Source organism: Lactuca sativa, chromosome 4 (genome assembly GCF_002870075.4).
Source record: "Lactuca sativa cultivar Salinas chromosome 4, Lsat_Salinas_v11, whole genome shotgun sequence".
In the NCBI taxonomy this organism is placed as follows: domain Eukaryota; kingdom Viridiplantae; phylum Streptophyta; class Magnoliopsida; order Asterales; family Asteraceae; genus Lactuca; species Lactuca sativa.
In genome coordinates, this window is record NC_056626.2 from 238,469,753 (window position 1) to 238,492,058 (window position 22,306).

At 35.5% G+C, this 22,306-nt stretch overlaps 1 protein-coding gene across 1 annotated transcript; it reads right to left on the reverse strand.

Annotated features, from left to right (window-relative positions):
- Positions 1 to 872: 872 nt before the first annotated feature.
- Positions 873 to 2,692, reverse strand: LOC111912927 (cytochrome P450 CYP82D47). The gene is made up of 2 exons (XM_023908658.3): positions 1,702 to 2,692; positions 873 to 1,613 (listed from the first exon to the last, which is right to left on the reverse strand). Exons 1-2 carry the CDS (start codon positions 2,650 to 2,652, stop codon positions 990 to 992), a joined length of 1,575 nt encoding a protein of 524 aa, XP_023764426.1. The 5' UTR covers positions 2,653 to 2,692; the 3' UTR covers positions 873 to 989.
- Between the last annotated feature and the right edge of the window lie 19,614 nt (positions 2,693 to 22,306).

The window sequence follows — 22,306 nt, forward strand, 5'->3', positions numbered from 1 at the left end:
CTAGAATACTTGTAATCTATATATAAGAACTCTCTGAATACTGAGTACTCCCCTCCTGCCCGTGGACGTAGGCCAGCTTGACCAAACCATTTAAATATTTTGTCTTTGTGTGCTTCGGGTTTCGTTCGTTATCTGCATTACGTCGTAACAAAGGTCATTAGAACTTAGTAAGTGAAATTAGATTTGTTCTGAGTCTTGACCAGTATCATCTATATATATATATATATATATATATATATATATATATATATATAGAGAGAGAGAGAGAGAGAGAGACTTAATTTCCTTTAAGAATAACAAATTACGTGATGTAGTAACAATTTCAGGTTGTAGATATTTTAGAAATGTTTGGGTGTGATAGATTCGGTTGATCTTTAACAAACATTGGGTTGAGATCAGTTCTGTTGATCATGGGTAGTTAGATATTGAATTATAATTAATTATAATTACCCATGATCAAAAGAATTGATCACAACCACACCATTGTTAAAGATCAAGAGCTTGAAACTGTGCTTACCTTTTCATGTTTTTTTATTATAGTAGCGAATAGTTGTATTAACAATCTATGGGTGTAATTGATTCTTGAGTAATAGGGCATGTTCGGCAAAATTATCTAGTAGCGTGTAGCTTGTAGTTTGTAGCGTTTTGTTAAACACTAAATAAAGTAGCATTTTGATTTGGAGCGTTTTGTTTAAACTAAACGTTAGAAGCTTGTAATGTCAAACAAGACTTTATGTTCAAAACGGAACATTTTGTCAAACGCTAGAAGCTAGAAGCTCGAAAATGCTTTCAAACGCTCCGTGCCGAACGCACCCATAATCAGAATTGAAGATGGTGCCCAGATCAACAACATACATCGTTAATTATAAACATGGGACACAATAGTTAAGGTATTTTATTTATCACATTCGTAACACATGATCATATAACATTACATCACATACAACATGCATTGAATATTATACCCAAGAGCTAGAGCCACCAACCACTTAAATAGTATTACATGCCATCCGTGGGGAAATTAGAACTTCAAGAGGAGATGCCTTCGCACTTGTTAACCCAGCTGTCTCTGCCATATCTATTGGCCCATCATCCGGTGTCCTAATATCAAAATTTTGTAGCAAAGTTCCAACAACCAGATGTAATATTTGAAGTGCCAAAGCAGTTCCAGGACAAGACCTCCTTCCAGCACCGAATGGAATCAACTCAAAATTTGTCCCCTTAACATCAACATGCTTATGATTCCCCTCCAGGAATCTCTCGGGCCTAAACTCCAATGGGTTTGACCATATTTCTGGATCCTGTTGGAGTTTCCATAGGTTGACCATTAACCATGTGCCTTTTGGGACATGGTAGCCTGCTACTGTGCAATCTTCTGTAAATTCTCTCATCCCTCCAAGACGTCCTGCTGGATATAGTCGCAGTGTTTCTTTTACAATAGCTTGTAAGTAGACCAGATTCGTGATATCTGATTCATTTATTTGTCTATCCTTTCCAACTACCTTATCTATTTCTTCTTGTGCTTTCCGAAGAGATTGAGGATTATTCAATAGCAGCGACATCATCCAGGTCAGCATCACAGTGGTTGTATCTGCACTACTAGCAATTAGAACCTACAAGATGCAAACATTTTTAATTATTTGCATACATACATATGTTTGACCTACTACGTAAGGTAAATTTATAGCATCATGAACATACCATACATGTAGACTTAATAATAGTATCAGCATCATAATTCCCGAAGCCACCCTTTTCTACTGTCGATATCATCACATCCATGAAGTCTTTCTCCTCAAAAGCTTCTCCAGAATCCCTCTTTCTACGATGCTCATCAAGCCATTTCTCCCCCATAACATCAATTTCATATGCAACTTTTTTCATAGCCTTCTCATGACCACCCAAATCCAACCAGCCTAGAAACGGAAGCGTATCCCCTACCACAAAAAGACCCATGTAATAAAAGAATTTTCTCATCACCTCACGACTTCTACTCATCTCTTTCTCTTCTTCTTCATCTGTAGCTCCACTATACCGTTTTCCAACTACCATTCTAAGAACCACGTTCATATTGAATTCCCCAAACCATTTCTTCAAATCTACTAATACTTTTCCCTGATCATCTTTCTTTTCTCTCCAATGATTGTATAAGTTTTTGATACAGCTATCTAGTTCATCGACTCGAACATCCTTAAGCTGGTTAAGGCGACTGCTAGATAACAGCTCAAAGGAGATGATCCTACGCATCTCACGCCAATATGGACCATAAGGAGCGACTCCAAACATAGCATAGTTATACCCAAAGATTTTTGAAGCTAGGTATTTGGGACGAGTGGAGATTATTGTGTCATGAATGGTGAAAATCTCCTTTGCAATCTGCCAACTATGTACTACCAATACTTTATGTATGCCGAGCCGGATAGTAAAGATCGGTCCATATTTAGCAGCCATTGCTGCCAAGGCTCTGTGGGGACCGGAGGAGCCTGTAAAAAGGTTGACGTTACCTACTATTGGCCATGCACCACCGGCTTTAGGTGGAGCTCTGTATTGACCGGTTTTAGGAACCAGTGAGGATAAGACGAAAAGGGTGAAAATTATGACTAAAGCTCCGGCTAAGAGAGTATAATTTTGTTGTATGGAGAAGAGATCCATTGGAAGATGCAAAGTTTGATTTGATTCTTTTGATTATGTGATTTGGATGACTTTGTTGTTCGATGGATATATAGACTGTGTTTATGTTGACTTCCTACCAATTATGACTGATTAGAATTTGTCTTTAGTGGAAGAAAATTAAGATAAGTGATAAACATCAAACTTTATTTATATTTTATATCTCTGAACTTTATGGCTCTACTAGAATAATACAAGGCAAGGCATTAGTGCTGAATTACGTCATGAGATTTTGATTTTGCGTGATTAGCTACTGATTTTCCGAGAGATTTCTGTTTATAAAATTTAGCAATATATTGGCATGATTACATATTTCTGTTTTAATAGTTGCTCGATACGATTATAATATTCTGTTTTCGGGCATAAATTTTTTTGGCTTTTGTGAAATGAAGAAAATTTTAAAGTGAATAAAAAAATAAAAAAGTAACAAATAAATAAACATTAAATACATAAATAACAAAAAATTGTCATATTATTAGAAGATTTAAAAGATTGGAATATTAAATGTTGAAATTATAACAATTAAAGGTTAAAAGTGTAAAAATAATATATATGAAAATGTGTTTGACCAAGTGTTTGACTCATTTAAGTGGTAGTGAGACTATTAACGTCATAATATGGAAGTTGAACGCGGATGTTTTGGCAAAAACATGCAACTGAAATGTAGGACTCGAAAATGGGGCAAATAAGATGTGTCATCTAAATCTAACCCATTCCTTTATAGAAACGGTTTTGAAATGAGGAGAAGCACTCTAATGGTCATTTTGTGCTCTTTCATATAGGGTCTCATCAAAGCAATTATCAATCAATTAAAGCAAGAAGTGAAGAAAACCGGGCTTGCAAGGTATAATTCTTCACATTTCATCTCCAAATTCGAGTTTGTGAAAGAGATAGAAATTTAATTACATTTTTAGGTCAAATTGTTGGTTAGGGATTTATTTTTTAACCCTTTTTGAGTAGTTTATATAGTTCTAAGCTGAAATCTATCATTCACTTGATGGATTTGATGTTTGGGTAAAAGCCTAGCCATGAACCGGAATCTCAAGGAGTGATGATAAAGTTTTTAAGCTATGTTCGGTTAGATCCTACAATCATTAATGAGATTTTGTTGTAATAAATTTATTATGGATGCACAAACTTAAGGACTGAGAGAATCAAATTTTGGATGATTGAAATTGAGGATTCAGTAGTTGAATATTTAGTTTCCATTTGGTTTTAAGCATCTAATTGTGTAAAACATATTCTAGTTCATGAATTGATACATTGATAATGATATGGATGCAAAACATGAAAGATCACTCGATCTATAAGGCATTTCTATGGAATGTAGCCATAAAGGGAAAATTGGAATTAAGGAAATGGAATAGTGAGTCCATTGTTAGATTTTAATTTTACGAACAACCGGATGAACAATAAATAGTTGAAATTCATCTATTATGATCCATTTCCAAGTGTTGTACCTCAATAACCGGTGTGAACTCCGCTTGAAAACGGATCATAAAATTCGACCATGTCATGGCCTCAATGGTTAGGGTTCCTAAAGCATAACCAACCTGCTCCTACCAATCTCGGGTTCACTCCTTCTGACAGCATGCAGCAAGCCTCACCTTCGACCCCTAGGGGCAGAAGCTAGTCATCTAGATACACTCCATATCTTTTATCCATTGTCTGGCAGCAATGGGGTCCTTCACCACAAAGAACTCAGTATCCCACTTCCCCTAAAATCCTTGAAGGAGAGAGTGTGGGCCCCGTACTGACCAGCAACTAGCTCGGTCCTAAAGGTCCAGAGATGATCATCTATCAACTCGATGATACCCTCCTTGATCGATCTTAACATCATCGGGGTCGCATCAAGGATGCCTCTCGTAATCTCAGACACGATGAACTCACGTAAACCCTCACTAATTAGTTCGCTGTCGGACCCGAGCCAGATCTAGACCTTGAACCTCCTGCTTTGTTGCGTGTCACCACCATACTTAAACATAATACATAAACAATTAGTATACATACGAAGAGGTTCATACTCCCAGAGTTACTCAAATTCATCAAGGCCTTCCTTGTCTTGGGTATAGATCATGTGCTTTCAGTAGTATAGACTCAATATTACCTTCCACAGATACTTATACCTTCCTCAAGGACTGACTCAAATCCTCCAATTTACTTCCCAACTATCAGATACTTCACTCGCACTATAGAGTACCTTACGTGCTAAGACGTTTCCTAGAGTTCCTTTCCACACCACTCTCTGTTATCACCTGCAGAAGAGACTCCCCTCTAATGTCTTCTAATTATCTCACGATTGCAATTATGTAACACCAGTCAAAATAGGTCAAAAAAATCACATGTGATTATGCCAATCATGTAATGTGATTTTGTTAAACTAGTAATGTGATAAACTTACTATGTAATTCATGTTAAATTATGAACTTTCATACATACTTTATAGTATAAATCAAAGTATACGTCCATACGATTCCAAAAATATAGAGAACATCTAAATTTGACCTCGCGTGAAGAAGTTATGATAAACCGAACACTATAAAATCTCTATAATAACAGGAATTTAAAATTAAATTAGAATTAGCTATTGGATTCTAAAAGAAAGTCGTAGTATTGATAAATACCTACGCGTGGATATAAAGAACGTCAAAAATGGAGTTCGTATGCAAAAGTTATGACCTTCCGAAGATGCATCTGTCTAAGGGCATGACAAGTGGCAGAAACCCTAGCCGCCTTAAGTCACGACGTGGACATTAAGGCCACGACGTGAAACGTGTCTGGGACACTAATCGGGGCTAGAAAACACATGTTGAAGCTACGGGGTGACTCATGGATGGCCACGACGTGACCCTAGGTATGCCACGATGTGAAATGGCCCAGAAGACCCTATAAATAGCGATCAAGACAATTTAATTCCTTACACCTTCTATTTTCTTTCTCTCTTGTTTCCGAATGTCGTTTCCCTTCCCGATCCTGACAACGACGGGCCTCTAATCGTTTATATTCTATAGATCACGCTACTAAGGTGACTTTCATGGCCCTACTTTCTAATATTTTTGGGGGAAACGCATACTAAATATTGTATACACGATAATATTATGTCTGTATGATAATGTATTGATATCAACATAGACAGTTATATTAACCAGGATATATTTGTTCTAAATATAATATTTTGAATATATACAATTTTTATCAACTTGTTAGCATGTTATTATACTAATGTAGATCTTGAGTTATACTTAAGATTCTATATATATATATATATATATATATATATATATATATATATATATATATATATATATATATATATATATTGTGTGCGATATAGTTCTAGAGTTATACTCCGAAGTTCTATATGTTAGTTGATAAGTATGTTGTTATTATTGGTTTTATGTCAAGATAAAACCTAGTTTTAATTCTAATTATAGTTGTTGTACTACCGTAAGGTCTGATCCTTGTACTACCGCAAGGTGTGATCCTTGTACTACCGCAATGTGTGATCCTTGTGATAATAACCACAGGCATAAAACTAAGTCGTACAGTCGTAGCTATAGACTCATGGTAACATAACTTTAGAAGCATTATACTTTGTCGATATACAAGTATGAATGTTAAGTATAAGTTTCCCAAAGACTTATACTCTAAGTATAAGAATCTAGTAGGTATATTACTTGTATATTAAGTAGACCACTATACCTATCCTACATACTCGTATAGAATTGAAATAGATTTATGCGTAGCGGTTTTACTCATATAGAATTGAAATAAGATTTATACGTAGCAACTTAGTTTGTATGGAATTACAAACATTTATATTTATAATATATATGAGACTTATAGGTATATACTTATTTGGTAAGTAAACCATTATAACTAGGATATACATACTAAACGTTGGAATGTCAAAATAATACTTTCAAAACTATACTTTTGAACTTGGAAAATGTATTATTTTTATATGGAGTCAAAACCTGTGGACTCACCAACTTTATGTTGACGTATTTTATATTGCATGTGTTTTCAGGGAAGTTGATAACTATGATACGAGAAATAACGTTACCCTGCCCGGTGTTTCCGCCGACGGTCGGGGTGTGACAGATTGGTATCAGAGCTATTAACTATAGTGAATTAGTAGTTTCTTAAGAAAGCACGACTATAGTTTAGGGCTTACTCTATTAGGTTTGGGTATATCCCTTAACCTACAAATAAAAAGTATTAGTAATTATACTACTGAAGGACTACTTACGGGAGCGGTGACAAGATAGACATGTCGCGTTGGGTTGCTGGATTTCAGAACGGCTATATGCTAAAATGATCCTACCCACCGACTGTCCTGACTGGCCGGTGCCTTATCAGCTAGACCTGAAGTAACAAACAATAATTAATAATACCCGTGAATACAACAAAAAAAAGATATAGATTTATGTATGAACTCAATCCCACGATGAGAACACATGTATAAACCAAAAATATAGAAAACCCAAACCCTCGATAAGAATTCAACTCAAGGTTTTAGGTCAAACTACTTAGTCGAGTTTTATTGTACATGGTACGAACCACAACTAAACGTAGACTGATCACCTATGTTTAATTATGGTTAGGCCAATACACAACTAAACTTGGATACGGTGGTTGATAGACTAAAACACCTGAAGATTCTAGAAGATTAAAGATAGATTTTAGATACCATCTACTCAGAGTACAAGAAGACGATGTTCCGAAGACAACACTTAGGACTCGGTATGGTCATTCTGAGTTCCTAGTTAAGCCTTTTGCGATTGACCAGCGCTCCAGCAGTGTTTATGGATCTCATGAATAGTGTTTGCAAAACCGTACTTGGATAAATTCGTGATAGTATTTATCAATGATATATTATTGATATATTCACAAACCAAGGAAGAACACGGTCAATACTTACAAATAATCTTGGAACTACTAAGAAAAGAAAAGTTGTACACCAAATTCTCCGAATGTGAATTTTGGAATAGAGAAGTACAAATTTTTAGAACATGTAGTTACTAACAAAGGGATTCATGTCGAACCCTCCAAGATTGAAGCAATTAAGAATTGGGAAGCACCAAAGACACCAACAGAAGTGCGTTAATTCTTAGGACTTGCTGGCTATTATCGTAGATTCATAGAGAATTTATCCATGGTAGCCAAGCCGCTTGCAACGCTAACCCAGAAGGATATGAAGTTCAACTGGGAAGACAAACAAGAAGTTGCTTTTCAGAAACTAAAGCAAATGTTGTGTAGTGCACCAATCCTATCCCTTCCAGATCGGACAGAAGGTTTCGTCGTATACTGCGATGCATCAAATCAAGGATTAGGATGTGTGTTGATGCAAAGAGGAAAGGTTATCGCCTACGCATCACGACATCTTAAGGTGCATGAGAATAATTACAGTACCCATGATCTTGAATTAGGAGTTGTAGTTTTTGCACTGAGAAGTTAGAGACACACCATTGGCAGAGAACATATAGGTGATACCTTATGTGCCAAGCTAGAAATAATCCACGAGACAAACTCAAAAGATCGTGCAAATTAATGATCGATTAAAGGTTGCACGTGATCGTTAGAAGAGCTATGCTGACGTAAGATGTAAGCCTTTAGAAATCTAAGTTGGAGATAGAGTAATGTTGAAGGTCTCTCCTTGGAAAGGCATGATTCGATTCGGAATACGAGGCAAACTAAACCCACGATATATAGAACTTTTTGAAATTCTAGCAAGAATTGGTTCTGTCGCATATCAACTTAAGTTACATCAACAGCTAAGTAATATCCACAATATTTTTCCCAACTTATTAACGTTTCCCCATCCACAAGATAAATTTTGGGACAAAATTATTCTAACGGGGGGAGAATGTAACACCAATCAAAATAGGTCAAAAACAATCACATGTGATTATGCCAATCATGTAATGTAATTTTGTTAAACTAGTAATGTGATAAACTTGCTATGTAATTCATGTTAAATTATGAACTTCCATACATACTTTATAGTATAAATCAAAGTATACGTCCATACGATTCCAAAAATATATAGAACATCTAAATCTGACTTCGCGTGAAGAAGTTATGATAAACCGAACACTATAAAATCTCTATAATAAGAGGAATTTAAAATACAATTAGAATTAGCTATTGGATTCTAAAATAAAGTTGTACTACTCAGAAATACCTACGCGAGGATATAAAGAACGTCAAAAACAGAGTTCGTATGCAAAAGTTATAACCTTCCGAAGATGCAGCTGTCTAAGGGCATGACACGTGGCAGAAACCCTACCGCCTTAAGTCACGATGTTGACATTAAGGCCACGACGTGAAACGTGTCTGGGACACTAATCGAGGCTAGAAAACACATGTTGAAGCTACGGGGTGACTCATGAATGGCCACGACGTAACCCTAGGTATGCCACGACGTGAAATGGCCAAGAAGAGCCTATAAATAGCGATCAAGACCATTTCATTCCTTACACCTTCTACTTTCTTTCTCTCTTGTTTCCGAAGGCCGTTTCCCTTCCCGAGCCTGACAACGACGGGCCTCTGACCGTTTAGATTCTATAGATCATGCTACTAAGGTGAGTTTCATGGCCCCACTTTCTAATATTTTTGGGGGAAAACGCATACTAAATATTGTATACACAATAATATTATGTCTACATGATAATGTATTGATATCAACATAGACAATTATATTAACCAGGATATAGTTGTTCTAAATATAATATTTTGAATATATACAACTATTATCAACTTGTTAGCATGTTATTATACTAATGTAGATCTTGAGTGATACTTAAGATTCTATATATATATATATATATATATATATATATATATATATATATATATATATATATATATATTGTGCGATATAGTTCCAGAGTTATACTCTGAAGTTCTATATGTTAATTGATAAGTATGTTGTTATTATTGGTTTTATGTCAAGATAAAACCTGGTTTTAATTCTAATTCTAGTTGTTGTACTACCATAAGGTGTGATCCTTGTACTACCGCAAGGTGTGATCCTTGTACTACCGCAATGTATGATCCTTGTAATAATAACCACATGTATAAAACTAAGTCGTACAGTCGTAGCTATAGACTCATGGTAACATAACTTTAGAAGCATTATACTTTGTCGATGTACAAGTATGAATGTTAAGTATAAGTTTCCCAATGACTTAAACTCTAAGTATAAGAATCTAGTAGGTATATTACTTGTATATTAAGTAGACCACTATACCTATCCTACTTACTCGTATAGAATTGAAATAGATTTATACGTAGCAGTTTTACTCGTATATAATTGAAATAAGATTTATACGTAGCAACTTAGTTTGTATGGAATTACAAACATTTATATTTATAATATATATGAGACTTATAGGTATATACTTATTTGGTAAGTAAACCATTATACCTAGGATATATACTAAACGTTGGAAAGTCAAAATAATACTTTCGAAACTATACTTTTAAACTTGGAAAATGTATTATTTTTATATGGAGTGAAAACCTGTGGACTCACCAACTTTATGTTGACGTATTTTAAATTTCATGTGTTTTCAGGAAGTTGATAACTATGATACGAGAATGACGTTACACTACCCGGTGTTTCCGCCGGCGGCCGAGGTGTGACAAATTACATGTTAGCAGCACCAGATAATTTTCGACTGCTAGGTCACACTCTACAATAGTTGGACTAAAACAAGAGCTAGACAATAGACTTGAACCCAACCTTCGAGAATTCTCTAATCCCTACAACATGTAATCTAAAGTATTTGATTGATAATAAGACAAAACTAGTTGAGTCTCCAGAAGCAAAAAGCATGCAGCTTTCAAGCTTTGAGTTCTAACCCAGAGCACTACCTAACTAGGCCACTCTATCCAATCGTCTAAAATCCATAGTAGCATACAGTTCTAAGGGTTTATACAGCTGGCATACAAAGCAATCCCTCCTAGCATCCTACTATACAATGTTGAGTAGATCTTTAGTCCTAATCTAGCATGTTATACACATATACATATACTGAAGTAATAACATGTATGGGTAATTTTGGAATACTTACTTAAGCTCGGCTGATTCCACGCATCGCACCCCTTTTCTTTATAAAAGTTTATTTAGAAAACTCTTTTCTTTCAAAAATATTATCAATTCCTCAGTTTGAGTTCAAACACACCCAGAAGTGTGCCTGAATCCCTCAAATCAAGGCTTTGATACCAACTTGTTGATGGGTTTTGAGCATAGCAAACAATCCTATGTGTACATGCAACCCTAATTGTTGGATCTATGTTTTCTCTATAGGACATACACACATTGAACACAAAACTAGAAACCCTAGGAGGAAACTACAATTTTTGAATTTGACATTATACTAGGGTTAGGATACATACCTTTATTGTTATGTAGCAATAAAAATGGTTTTCTTGAAGATCTTGAACTTTGAGAGCAAGTATCACAAATGTAACACTTCTAATGGCTCACAAACACATCAAGAAAGAGGATGAAAGGAAAGAGGAGTAAGATTCTTCAAAGTTTTGGCTCGTGTTAGGGTTTCAAAGGATGGCCAAAACTAAGAGGGGTGATGCTCCTTTTATAGTTGTGGTTGCTTAGTCCCAAAGCTAGGGTTTGCTGGAACAAACCCAAATTTCCAGCTTAAGGGCTAAGCAGCCCATGGATAAGTCTAATAATTAATATTGCAAGTATATACCAATTATAGTTATGGGCTTAGACACCTAATCCAACAGTATCCCACTTGGATAAGTCTAATAATTATAATTGCAAGTATAAATTCAAAAATTGACTAGCAAATTGTAGCTTTCAAATCCGCTGTCAAACTCTGGCCTAGTTAGTAATGTGTCCTAAGATAAGTGATCATATAACCCTCCATTCTACAAGATATCATGTGGACAAATGACATGGAACAGAATCATTCTCATTGTCCAACATTTTGTTTCTCGATTGCTTATTTGTAATGACAAAGAACTTAATTGAACACATCAATTCAGTCATCACCGGGCCCGATACATAAGTCAACACCAAATCATCGATGGGCCCAAGATATCGCTTTTCTCGTTTAGGGAAAAAGGAACAGATAAACTTCGACTTATATGTTTGCACTATTCATTCATCAAATTATACACAACAATGCATTTTATAACATCAAGTTACTAATGCATTTACGCGTTATTAATTCACAACTAACTTGTAAACAACAACTCATATATCTTCGTTTAAATATTATATGATATTATCATCTCAGAATTATTCATGATAAATTTCGTGAAGTAGTTCACTGAGTGTGGGTTAAATCTAATACTCAAATCCCCATTTCAGAAGTACTCATGAATGCTGCAACAAACCATTGCTATGTCTAAACCCTTAGACAATCTACAACCCAATTTATGACAGTCTTAATTCATTACTTACTTCCAAAGTATGATCGACTGTGGATATTTGAATAATCTACTAATTCTGGAAGTAAAACATGAAAAAGTGAACCACAATGATATACAATTGACAGAAGATAGTAAACAATACTTATAAACAAATCTCCATTTATTTAATCATCAAATGTCAATTACATTTATTTGTTACAAGTTTCTAATTACCTATCTAATCACTAAAACCAATATCATCCATCAGACCAATGCTCCTCACATTCTTAATATGCTTGACCCTAATTAGACCCTTTGTGAGGGGACCAGCAGGATTCTCTTCATATGATACCCTCTTTATGATGAGGTGTCCTTCTTCTACTCGATGTCTGATCAAGTGGCATTCTGTCGATATGTCTAGATCTGTCATGATCTCTCGGTTCCTTGGTTAAGGCAATTGCTCCTTTATCATCAGAGAAAATGTCCATCGGCTCCTTAATGGCTGGCACAACTCCAAGGTCTCCAATGAAGTTCTTCAACCATATAGCCTCTTTCGATGCTTCGCTCGCTACAATGTACTCTACTTCACAGTTCAAATCAGCTACAGTTTCCTGCTTGGAACTTTTCCAAGTCACTACTCCTCCATTAAGGGTAAACACTCAACCAGATTGAGAACAACAGTTATCTATGTCTATCTGAAAACTGGTGTCACAATACCCAGTAACTCTTAATTCATCACTGCCTCCAAGAACAAGGACCCAATCCCTAGTCCTTCACATATACTTAAGAATGTTCTTAACCGCTATCCAATGAGCTTTATCCATATTTCCCTGATATCGACTAACCATGCTCAAAGCAAAAGCCTCATCAGGGTGAGCATATGTCATGGCATACATGATTGATCCAATGGCAGAAGCATATGGAACTCGACTCATTTCTGCTATTTTTGCATCAGTACTCGAACTTTGAGTCTTACTTAGTTTGGTATTGCTCTGGATAGGCAATTCTCTTTTCTTGGAATTTTCCATGCTAAAACGCTTCATCACCTTATCCAAATGTTTACTTTGACTAAGTCCAATTAGTCTTCTACACCTATTTCTCAAAATCCTTATTCCCAGAATATAAGTAGCCTCTTCTAGATCCTTCATAGCGAAACACTTTCCAAGCCAAGACTTAACTTCATGCAAGGTTGGAATGTCATTTCCTATGAGTAGTATTTCATCAACATACAATACTAGGAAGGTGCCTATACTCCCACTAGCTTTGACATATACACATGATTCATCTTCACTTCTTGAGAAGCCAAACTCTTTCACTTTCTCGTCAAATAAAAGACTCCATCTGCGAGAAACTTGTTTCAATCCATAGATTGATTTCTCAAACTTACACACTCTATTGGGGTACTTAGCATCCACAAAACCCTTTGGCCGACTCATGTAAACATCCTTAGCCAACTTTCCATTAAGGAAAGCAATTTTGACATCCATCTGCCAAATTTCATAATCATGAAACGCAACTATGGCTAGCATAACCCTAATAGATTTAATCCTATCCACTGGTGAGAAGGTCTCATCATATTCTAAGCCCTAGGGTTTTAGTAAATCCCTTCGCAACCAGTCGAGCCTTGAAAGTTTGTACCTTTCCATCCATGTTGGTCTTCTTCTTGAAGATCTATTTACACCCAACTGTCTTACGACTATGTACAATATCAACCAAATTCCAAACTTGGTTGTCATACATGGACTTGAGCTCACTGTCCATTGCCTCTTTCCACTTGGCCGACTCAAGGTCCGCTATTGCTTCCTTGTAGTTAGCAGGTTCATCCAAATTTACGAGTGTGCTATCACTGATAAACATATTACCTTCTGCAGTTATATGGAAACCATACAACACAGGCGGAACGCTAACTCTACTATAATGCCTAAGAGGCAATGACTCGTCAAATGGCTCATCAAGAATTTCTTCCTCATGTTGAGCGCTAATGTTAGAGGTTCCTTCTTCGTTTGACTCTTGAATTTCTTCATGATCAATTGTACTCCCACTGTCCTCTTTGCATGTGATCTCTCTCTAGCAAAAGACTCCCCTTCATGCTATAAAATGCACTTTTCACTAGGTCTGTAGAACAAGTATCCAAAGGACTTATGTGGTAGGAGATGAAAATACATCTCTCACTTCGAGGTTCAAGCTTTTCGTGAGTCTCTCGTCCAATGAAAGCTTCACCACCCCGAACCGTGATATGTGCCAACGAGGGAACCTTCACTGTCCACATCTCATGAGGTGTTTTGGCAACCTTTTTAGTTAGGACTAGATTAAGAATCTAGGTGGTAGTCTCTAAGGCATACCGCCAGAATGAGATTGGAAGTGAAGCTCGACTCATCATGGAACGAACCATGTCCAACAAGGTTGATTACGCCTCTTAGCCACACCATTAATTTGTGGTGTCATAGGAGGTGTTAATTGTGAAACAATTCCACATTCCTTGAGATAGTCGTGGAAATCGATACTAAGATACTCACCACCTCTATCAGATCTGAGCATCTTCATCTTCCTGCCCAATTGATTCTCGAATTCATGATTGAACTCTTTGAACTTTTCAAAGGTTTTTGAGTTATGCTTGATTAAGTAGATATATTCATATCTGCTATAATCATCAGTGAAAGTCACATAGAATCAATTTGCATCCCTTATGGTGGATCTGACGGGCCCACGCACATCTATGTGTATGAGATCCAACAATCCTTCACCTCTTTCACAAGAACCAATGAAAGGTGATTTGGTCATCTTTCCAAGCAAACAAGATTCACATGTATCATCTGAGCTTAAGTCAAATGATTCCAACACTCTATCCTTTTGGATTTAGGAAATGTATTTATTGTTGACATGTCCAATACGAGAATGCCACAAGCATGCTTTGTCTAAACCATTAGACGAATCAATTTGCAAAATGCTATTACCTAAGTTGTCTACAGCCATCACAATTTCATACACACCATCACAAGGTAATGCTTCAAAATAAAATACACCATTATAATAAGCATAAATAGATCCATTATCATTATCAAAAGAATATCTAAAACCTTTTCTGTATAAACCATGAAAATAAATAATATTCCTCGTCATTGTTGATGAATAGAAACAATTGTTTAGATCTAAACACAGCCCATTAATAAGAACTAAAGAATAAACACCAATTTTGGTCACATGCAACGATCTCCTATTGCCCATAATCAGGTTCATCTTCCCATGCTCAACATCCTTACTTCTTTTTAGTCCCTGCAAGTCAGAGCAAATGTGAAAGCCACATCCTGTATCAAGGACCCAAGAATTAGAACGTGATGAGTTTTTAGATAGAATAGTTAAATACCTACCGAGGTTGGCTTGACCTTGCCATCCTTTATGTCTTGCAAGTACTTGGGGCAGCTTCGTTTCCAATGCCCCTTGTCATAGTAGTAAAAGCAAGCAGTGTCTTTAGGGTCATAGGCAGGAGCAGCATCAAAACTGGCTTTTCCTTTTGGTCCATTGGTTGAGGACCCCGCTTAGGACTTTCCCTTCCAATTCTGTTTCGAAGGAGCTTTCCTCTTCTTCCCTTTCCCTTGCCTAATGGCCAAGATGGCAGCAACAACAGTAGGAGTGGAGGTAATACTCTTTCCCTCATTCCACTCTCATCGGTTCTCAGCAGGCTCTGAAGCTGACTCAATGTGGTCTCCTCTTTGCTCAAATGATAGATCATAACAACTAGGAAATGAGTGCAAGATTATGTCAATAGCCAATTCCTCATCAAAATTCACATTGAATTTCAGCAAACAATCCACATAATGTTGCCTGCATTGCAAGTGGGTCGTGATGGACTCTCCGTCCTTCATCTTGTTGGTTATTAGGGAGTTGACTATCTCGTATCTATCTTGATGAGCTTGTTGATGGTATTTTTCCATCAAGTTCTTGCACGTCTCATACATCCAGTAGTTCTCATAAAACCTTTGCAGCTCTGGAGTCATAGTAGCCACCATGATGCAAGCTACTTTGGTAGCATCATTGAAATGTCTCCTATACTCAGCTATTTCTTCAGGAATAGCAGTTGTTTCATCAACCTCGTTTAGCTCTTTCTTGAGAACATATTCCATGTCCTCGAAGCACAAATCCATCTTGATGTTACCCATCCAATCATTATAATTGGAGCCATCAAAATTGAATATTGAGCAGATGCTTAAGTGCGACAAGTGGTTTGAGGAGTTGTTGTTGGAGGAACCAAAAGCATTGTTGGAAGTTGACATCTGAAAAAGAAGAAGGACAAGTTTTTATTAGATAAAAAAAAATCCTCAATATAACACTCAAATGAAATATTAAGGCTAGGATCCAACTAAATAATTCCTAATTTAGAAGAGGGATGTCGTAATCTACTTGCAAATTATTTAAAGGTATGTAAATGACGATTTATCAATTTCACCAAGAAAAACGAAATTTAAATAAATTAGGTTTTAAATGAAATTCCTAGATCTTTTGAGATTCATTAAACTATTCAATGGCATGTTTAATATCGATTATTCCCTTTCCATTTGTGACTGGGATACCGAGAATCATAAACAAGGTGTCAATAACCATGCAAATTAGCTTAGTACTCTCGATGTCTTTTACCACCTAATTAATGTGTCGGTTAACCACACATGCTCCATTAATCAATGATAATTTACGGGACAACCATTGCCACATTTTATTTGTCCATATTAGTGTGTCGGTTAACCACTCACGCTCCACTAATGACTTTTATAAAATGCAATGTGTAATTTCATGGATTAGCATCAAATTCACATTTTCCTAAAGTAACTAAGATTGGGAATTTAATAAAAAAACATTCAGTTACTTTATTTATTCCATTATACTTATTAATGGAAATTAAGTGTCCTATCAAACCCGTTTAACTAACGATCCTCCACCAATCAAGGGAACTGTGGGTAAGAGTGGATACCCAATGACGGCCATTTTATAGGCCGCTTCCTTAAACTCTTCTTATAGATCGACTTCGTAAATGAGGCATACTAGCGCTCACGCTCCACTAATGACTTTTATAAAATGCAGTGTGTAATTTAATGGATTAACATCAAATTCACATTTTCCTAAAGTAACTAAGATTAGGAGTTTAATAAAAAAAACATTTAGTTACTTTATTTATTCCATTATACTTATTAATGAGAACTAAGTGTCCTATCAAACCCGTTTAACTAACGACCCACCACCAATCAAGGGAGCGATGGGTAAGAGTGGATACCCAATGGTGAGTGTATTTTAAACATTTCAAAATACTAGGGTTTTTAAATCTATTTAAAATTTTGAAAATTGAAAACCAGTTTTAATTTAAATTTTAAAATTTAAAAACATTGATTTAATAATTATCAATTAATTAAACCTTTAATTAATTTATTAAATCAATTAAGGACTATCCATTAAATTAAACAAATTAATTTAACCTAATCCCTTAACCCCTAAATTTAAAATTTTTGGGAGGGATAATTTTAATATCCTATAATTATCTAGTTAACAACCCTATCCAAAACCCTAGTTTTCGAAATCATGACTTGGGGTGGAAGGAAAGGCTTTCAATCCTTGCCTTATTTTCGAAAACCCTAGGGTTAGGAAACCCTAGATCTCAAAATTTAGGAGGCCAAAGAAAAGAGTTAAAAACCATATCTATACTAATAAAAGAGTAACTCTTTTGCCAAGTGTCACCATATTAGACATTTTAATTAATGTGTTGCCACTTGTCAATCTATTAGTTTTCCATTTTAAATTTATTAGACCTTCTCATTAATGTGATTCTATTTTAAATTTTAAATTTTAAATTTTAAATTATTGTTTTCATTAATTCACAAATAAAAAAATATCTAATATATATTAAAAATTAATTTTATATATATATTTGAATCAATGATTATAATTTCACATAACTAATAAAAAATATATTTTAAATTAATAACTTATTTAAAATAAATTATTAATAATTTTGAGTTTTTACAATAAAAGATTAATTAATTTTATAACCGTGGTTCCCACGGGTTATAAACTAGTACTAGCATAAAATTCTCCCAAATATCAAACTTTAATTAGCTCTTTAAGCATAAACTTTTAACAAAGTCAAGATTGTTCCCTTTTTTATCAATTAACTTTTACCAAGTTCAAAAGCTCAATTTTCTTGATACTTTGATGTTTCTAACTCATAATATGATGTATTTTAAGGTTTTAAACTCAATTGAAACTTATCTCAAGGGAATTATAAGTTTATAACCAATTTTGTTTTTTACAATCTATGTTTGACTACTTAAAAGGTCAAATATGCCCAATTCTTTATTCATCCGATTTCAAAAATCTTTTGTTTCTTTCATAACGTCAATATAATATACCAAGTAAGACTCACGAATCCAATTCAATTCCAACATTTATTTATCGGTTTCCAATTGATAACACTTGATCTAATTTCCATGATGTAAGTAATACTCATCAAGAATTGCAAATAATAACTTCATCATTCTTTTCATCTCATACTCCTAATTGAAATTCGAAGTTAAGGTTTCGACTAATTCTACCATGTATTGCACATCAAGCCCTAATTTATCAAATAACTTAGTTGGTGTCGAAATTACCTTATAAACCTACAAAATTAATGGGTTTGAAGTTAATGGAGTTAGCCGTCAAAGGAATCTGGCCACCATTGGGCCATGACTGCACATCCACCATCTCCGGCGTAGCCTGGCGTCGTCGCCACTGCCATCTTCAGCAGTAACTAGCAGCATCGGCGTTGATTGTGCTTCCTTCTTATTCTCTCTGCATCTCTCAACCTGTCTATACTTCATCCTCTTTGTTTCTCTCTCGAATTTCTGAACACACAGGCATACACTCACAATTTATTGATTTTTGCTTCTTGTCGATCGACAAAACACAAACACATATACAACTACTTTTGTATTTTCCTTTTTGTTGCTACCGACGCCTACGCGAATGAAATAAACATGACGCCGCCATTTCTAAAGTTTGTCTAAAATTGTGGGTCCAAAAAGTTTTGGACCAGCAGGTCCAAAAAACGAAACTTTCATTTTGTTATGTCTTTGATTTAATCTGTTATGATTATTTTCTAAATGAGGGATTTGCCTATGTTAATATGATTTTTTTCTTATTTGTTTTTTTTTTATTTTTAGATTTAAAAAAAATAAATAAATAAATCTCTCTCTCTCTCTCTCTCTCTCTCTCTCTCTCTCTCTCTCTCTCTCTCTCAAGTCGTCGTCTACCTCTCACATCTTAAACCTTAACACCATTAATCTTCTTTGGTTTTATTATATTAGTATGAAAATCAAAAGAATATGGCCTCAAACCATTGATATGTTCCTCTCATCCCTCTTGCATCTGATTCAACTTCAGCGTGTCCCCACTCTGCCACCATCACCTTCGCTCATCCAGTTTGAGATATTCATAGCGACATTTGAATCAAATCCTTCGTGCATCTGATTCAAGTTCACTGGCGAACTGTGCTTCTTCATCTACCTTTTTCTTCATCTGATACTCCCTCATACACAGATCTAGGATGTTCATGGCGGCTAGGGTTTCATGGAGATTGTTCTCATCTGATGGCGGCGTTATGGTTTGGACAGGAGGCACAGCTAGGGTTTCTAGTGGTGGTGATGAAGAGCTTTTTTGTTGGTGGTGATGCATCATGTACGCTAGGACGTGCTTTCACAGGCGGTGACACTAGGGCTTGCTTTAACATGCGACTTTGGCTCCATCGTGTGCGACTCATCTGAGGGGGAGATCGGAGACGTGATAATTATGGTGGTGTGTTGGTTCATAACGGATGGGTGGTCGTCAGTTTTTGGAGCTCCAAGAAATCGAATGTCTCTTTATCGCATCGCCGGCAGAAGAAAAGCCAAACCCCACTGCCTTCTTCACTCGCCTGATTTTCCCATTACCAATGTTGCAACATCTCATCATCATTAAATTTTCAAAACCCACTTGAAGAATGGGTTTGATTTTTTTGGCTTAAATTTTTTTCTGTGTTTAATTTTTTTTCTGGGCTTTACGAAGTGTTCATGAGGGAAGAACAAACGAAGAGGGAAGGAGAAATATTGGGGAAGAGAGAGAGAGAGAGAGAGAGAGAGAGAGAGAGAGAAAGAGATTTATTTTTATTTTCTTGTTTTTTAGAGAGAGATAGAGAGGTTTATTTTCATTTTTATTTTAATGTTTGTTTTAAATCTGAAAATCAGAAAAAAAAAATAAGAAAAAAGATTAAATATATTAACAGGGGCGGATCCGTCAATTTGAAAAAAAAAATCAAAATAGATTGGACTAAAGACGCAACAAAATGAAAGTTTTTTACTACTGGTACTATTCCAAACCTTTTTGGACCAAAGTGACAATTTTAACCATACCACAGGGACCATTTGTGCAGTTTAGTCTTCTTTTATTGGGTTAAACAACTTATGGGCTCAAGATTCTAACCAAAAATAAATACTTTTAAATTAGTGATAAGTCCAATTATGTGTCACACCCCAAAACCACGAACGGCGGAAACGTTCAGGGGTGGAGGACGTCATGTACAGTATCACAACAGTGTAATATAATAAACAAGCAACAACATCATCCATTGCATTATAAGTAAAGTTTTAATACATGTGTGTTCTTTCATTGTAGTAAGACACCAAAAATATACAATCAAAATAAAAGACGAGACTTGTCTGCTCCGTCTTCTCAAAACCTGGCCATCGTACCTGTCTACTGCTGACCTGAGAATACAAGTTATTTTGAAAGCGAGTATCAGCTTTAAAGCTGGTGAATTCATAAGAAATTAAGTGTCGTTGTCTTGCTTATGAAAATTTGTTATGAAGGCCATGTAAACCTTTAAATGAAAATGTTGAGGTAAGTATGAAATCCCTAGAAAAACCCTTATTTTCTATAAGTATGAAATGTAGTCTTCTACCAAGACCCGAATGTTTTGTTATGACAATGTAGTCTTCTACCAAGACCAGAATGTTTTGTTATGACAATGTAGTCTTCTACCAAGACCCGAATGTTTTGTAAGTGAACTGATAGTTTTCCTTTGTTTGTTTAGTACTAAAGTACTTAGTCTAACTCATCGTTTATGTGAAGTTATCACAAAATAAAGTAAACAGGAAAAATCACTAATGTAAGTGTTATCCCGAGGAACTAGGGCTAACACGACGAATGTAATTGTTATCCCGAGGTACTAGGGCTAACATAATACATATAACCTAATGAACATCCGAAGATTGTCCACTTATCCTCTGTAGCAGCAGCAGGGCGGAGGAATGGTTAGTCCCTATAAAGGTACTCCTAGTATAAGTAATAACCGTAGGCATCCGTAGATGTTCATCACCCACTGTTGCTAACAGATGGGTTCCGGAATGGTTAGTCCCGTACGTATATCCCGAGGTACTGGGGATAGAGGCCCATCTATGTATCCCGAGGTACTGGGGATAGGGTCCTGTCTAGATTTCCCGAGGTACTAGGGATATGCAGGAAGATTTACACAGAAGGTACTAATAAATCATCCTCGCAATTCGAGATACAAGTATTCATGTTAATGTACACAGTTAAGTGTATCTACGTAAAGGTACTCATGTAATGCGTTCATGTAAGCGTGTTCATGTATCATGTAAGTATATGTAAACGTACTCATCTATCATGTAATCAAATGTAAAGGTACTCATGTATCATGTAATGTACTGGTATAGACTCATGAATGAACCGACTCTTGTGTGATTCCTTGTAATAGGAATTATGTTTGAAATCTCCAAATTATCCTTATGATAATTTACTGGAAGGTAATTGGTTGTTCAAGTAGGTTTATACACTCTTACTACTCAAGAGTGTGAGAAATTAAAGGAAAGTTGTAAACTATAACATCAATACATATATAAGAATATAAGTGTACATGCATTAGTTTAAGAATGTAAAATGGTTTTGTAATACATCTTATGGGTTCTGAACAATAATTAACAATGACTTGATGTCATTTTAATATACATTTCAAAGGTAAAACATTTGATAACAATGTGTTTTTAAGATTTAAAACCATTTCATGCATCACATTTTGTAGTATATGAAATATGTTAAATGACAAACACAGTTATAAAATACATATCAATGATTTAATAACATGTTTGTTTCTACTTGTATTCCCCCCCCCCCCCCCCTTTAAAGCATTTACAATCATTTAAAACATTGATTAGGGATATGAACTCACCTG